The sequence below is a fragment of the Papilio polytes genome, unplaced genomic scaffold, assembly GCF_000836215.1.
Source record: "Papilio polytes unplaced genomic scaffold, Ppol_1.0 DF824191.1, whole genome shotgun sequence".
NCBI lineage: Eukaryota > Metazoa > Arthropoda > Insecta > Lepidoptera > Papilionidae > Papilio > Papilio polytes.
Window position 1 is genome coordinate 407,223 of NW_013525013.1, and position 3,085 is coordinate 410,307.

At 40.7% G+C, this 3,085-nt stretch overlaps 1 protein-coding gene across 1 annotated transcript in view; it reads left to right on the top strand.

The window, feature by feature from the left end:
* The window catches only part of LOC106110689 (disks large homolog 5), a 16,473-nt gene that overhangs the window by 6,051 nt on the left and 7,337 nt on the right, over positions 1–3,085 (top strand). Inside the window, exons 8-12 of the mRNA XM_013292588.1 lie at positions 60–236; positions 697–860; positions 1,456–1,628; positions 2,839–2,918; positions 2,988–3,082. Of these exons, the coding sequence (XP_013148042.1) occupies positions 60–236; positions 697–860; positions 1,456–1,628; positions 2,839–2,918; positions 2,988–3,082 (689 nt within the window). The remainder of the gene's footprint in view (positions 1–59; positions 237–696; positions 861–1,455; positions 1,629–2,838; positions 2,919–2,987; positions 3,083–3,085) is intronic.

Consider the following 3,085-nt stretch of genomic DNA (forward strand, 5'->3'; position numbering starts at 1 on the left):
TATTAACATTTGGGGGGGACAGCCCCTTAATTTGTTTTCATAACTGACGTTTATTATAGGAGCGCGATCAGATGGTGGGTGAGTTGGCGGACGCCCGACGGCACGGGAACAAGAAGGGCGCGGAGGGCAAGGAGGGCAGAGAGGGAAAGGAGGGCAAAGCCCTCAGGGTCAAAGGACACGACGACAAGGTCCGTCTGTCGCATAACAGGGACTCTGCAGTAGATGCTGATGTTCAGGTGTGTTTTATTGTTAATGTTTGTTATTCGATTTGTAGAGAATTGATTTCGTTTGATTTGTGCAGAAATTCAAGAAATAGAGGAAGCATAGTTGACACTTAGACTTTTTTTCATATGATTCACTTACGCCATCTATTAATAGATCCTCAAAACCTCATATCATAAAATTGTATGTTTATGTTTTAATTTGTAACACTTATTTTTTTTGTTACAAAAGATGTATCTTATTGTAGTTTTGTAAAAAAACATAGTACCTTTCAAAGAAGTTACCGGTTGAAAATATGTTACCTATGTCTAGTCTATGTATTTCTTAAATATCTTTGGATTTTTGATATGAATTTATATTGATTTGTATGCAAATATTTTTCTGTTTATATTTCTGCGATAGTTCTTAGGCTTCTTTTTTAAATGAGTAATTTGTTTAGTTGTAATATTGTGTAATGTGTTGTGCGTGATGAAGGACTTCGAGTGGGAGATAATCGAGGTGGAGCTGAGCGGGCTGGGCGCGGACGGCGAGCTGGGCTTCGAGCTGGCGGGCGGGCGCGAGCAGCCCTGCTACCCCAACGACACCAGCGTCTACGTCACCGCCGTCACCAAGGGCTCGCTCGCCGACGGCAAGATCAGGTCACTTTGCTGCGCCGCTTACGATCCCAGCTTTACACTCCCTCTGCGTCGAATTTAAAAGAATAAAACTAATTTTATATTTATAATATATCTAAAATATCACAAGACGATAAATAAAAAAATTATTACTTTTGGTTGTTTAAAAGAAGTCTTTGTTGCTTATAATACAATTAGAGCTAAAATCGGTAAGGAACATACTAATGTCCTAAGTTCTGTATGATGTGTTTTCTGCATTTGATGTTAAATACGTGTGGTGTACAAAATAAAAAGCAAGATCAAAGTTCTAGACCGACAAAAAATATGGAATATAAAAAACTGCAGAGTCTCGCTTTCCCTATTAAAGAGTGTCAGATGTCGTGTAAAACCTAGTCATTTTAGTTAGTGTCTATTATGAAACCTTGGCAATTACACGGTGCCAACTTTTTCAAAGAACACCACTTGCTGTTTATTCCATTTTTATTTGGACCTAAGCAAATCTCTCGAGAATAACGTATTTAAGTTGTGATATGTGTTATGCACCACATAAATCGGGTATTTCATTGACGGTTTATTTACAATGTGTAGTTATTTTACTGTGGGCTGTGTGTGTGTGCAGGGTGCTGGACCGCGTGGCGGAGGCGTGCGGCGCGTCAGCGTGGGCGCGCGGCGCGGCGTGCGCGGCGGCGCTACGTGGCGCGCTGGCGTGCGGCGCCGCGCTGCTCCGTCTGCAGCGGGCGCGCTACCTGCGCCGCCTCGTGCGCCTCGCCGGCGGCGTCGCGCTGCACCACGGTACTGCGCACTGCACACTGCGCACTGCGCACTGCATATTGTGCACTACGCACTTCACACTGCGCACTGCGCACTGAACACTGCACACTGCATACTGCAAATTGCACACTCTAGACAAGGGGTGGCAAACAATGGGGATGTTTCCTAATGTTACAAATTCAAATAAAGTTATGTTTAATATTTTAAGGACAGTATTTTAAAACCTATAATTACATTTGGCGACCTTAAATGTTTGTCTCCATTGAAATATAAATTAAAAACGCTGCAATATTTTTTACCCTCCATTACTCGATCTCAAACACCAATCAGAGCTCGGTGACGTAGCTTCTTCGTAAACAACATGACAGTGTGACCAGCTTCAGTGAATGTCAGTGCATTTTGTAGTTATATATTTTTTTTAATGATTATAATAATTGAGTTTGCGTGTGTTATATTATGAGGACTCCATTATTAAGTGTTTTTATATTTACGACATATTTTACGAGCAAATTCTTCGATCACTATGACGAAAAAAAAAATAGTAAAAGTTATTTGAATAGCTAATTCAATTTACGTCTGGTCACTTTGAATGACTTTGACAGACCGCGACGCGAGGTTTGTAGGCAAAGAAGTGACGTCATGTCATGAGGCGTTTTCGCGGTCTTTCGAGAAGTTGTTTTTAGTTAAGTGTTTTTGTAATTAAATGTTGCGTATAAGATTTTATCATATTTTTTTTCTTGTTTAGATATGGTTTATCTACATAATAAAAGCAATTCCAAAAATTAGGAAACATCCCCATTATGCAACAAAGTACCATTTTTTGACATGTTCAATGCGATCCTACACGTGCTATAGAATAATTTTGACTGATTATCTTATCAATTTAATGGTGTATCTACTTCATAATGTTTTCGTAATCTTTTCATGGTTATTGACGTGCCCAAAATAATACGTCCTATACCTTTTATGGCACACGTACCAATGATTTGCTACCCCTGCTCTACAATAGACGCCGCCAAGGGATGGGCTAAGTGGAGCAGCTGCACCAATAAGTTAATCTTAAAACAAAACAAATATAAAAGACTATTTCTTATAAGGCTGTATTAACTACTCCCCTAGAGTTGGCCAGATCATAGACTAGCTACGTCTATAACCCACTGCACACTGCAAAGCGACAAGATATAGATTTTTTTTCGTTTGTGCTTTTTTAAATGTTACATTTCCTTGACAGGTATTTTCGTTAGCAAAATAGCGTGCGGTAGTGCCGCGGCCAAGGAGGGCAATATTTACGTGGGCGATCGAGTTGTGAGCGTGAGTACCAAATATAACAACTTGATATATTCACATAAGACGTGAAATGTATGATTTCGTGTATTTCAGATAAACAACCGTTCGCTGGAGGGCGTGAAGAGCGTGTCGGAGGCGATGGCGATGCTGAACGACTGCCAGTACGACTCCGTGCTGCTGACGGTGCTGCG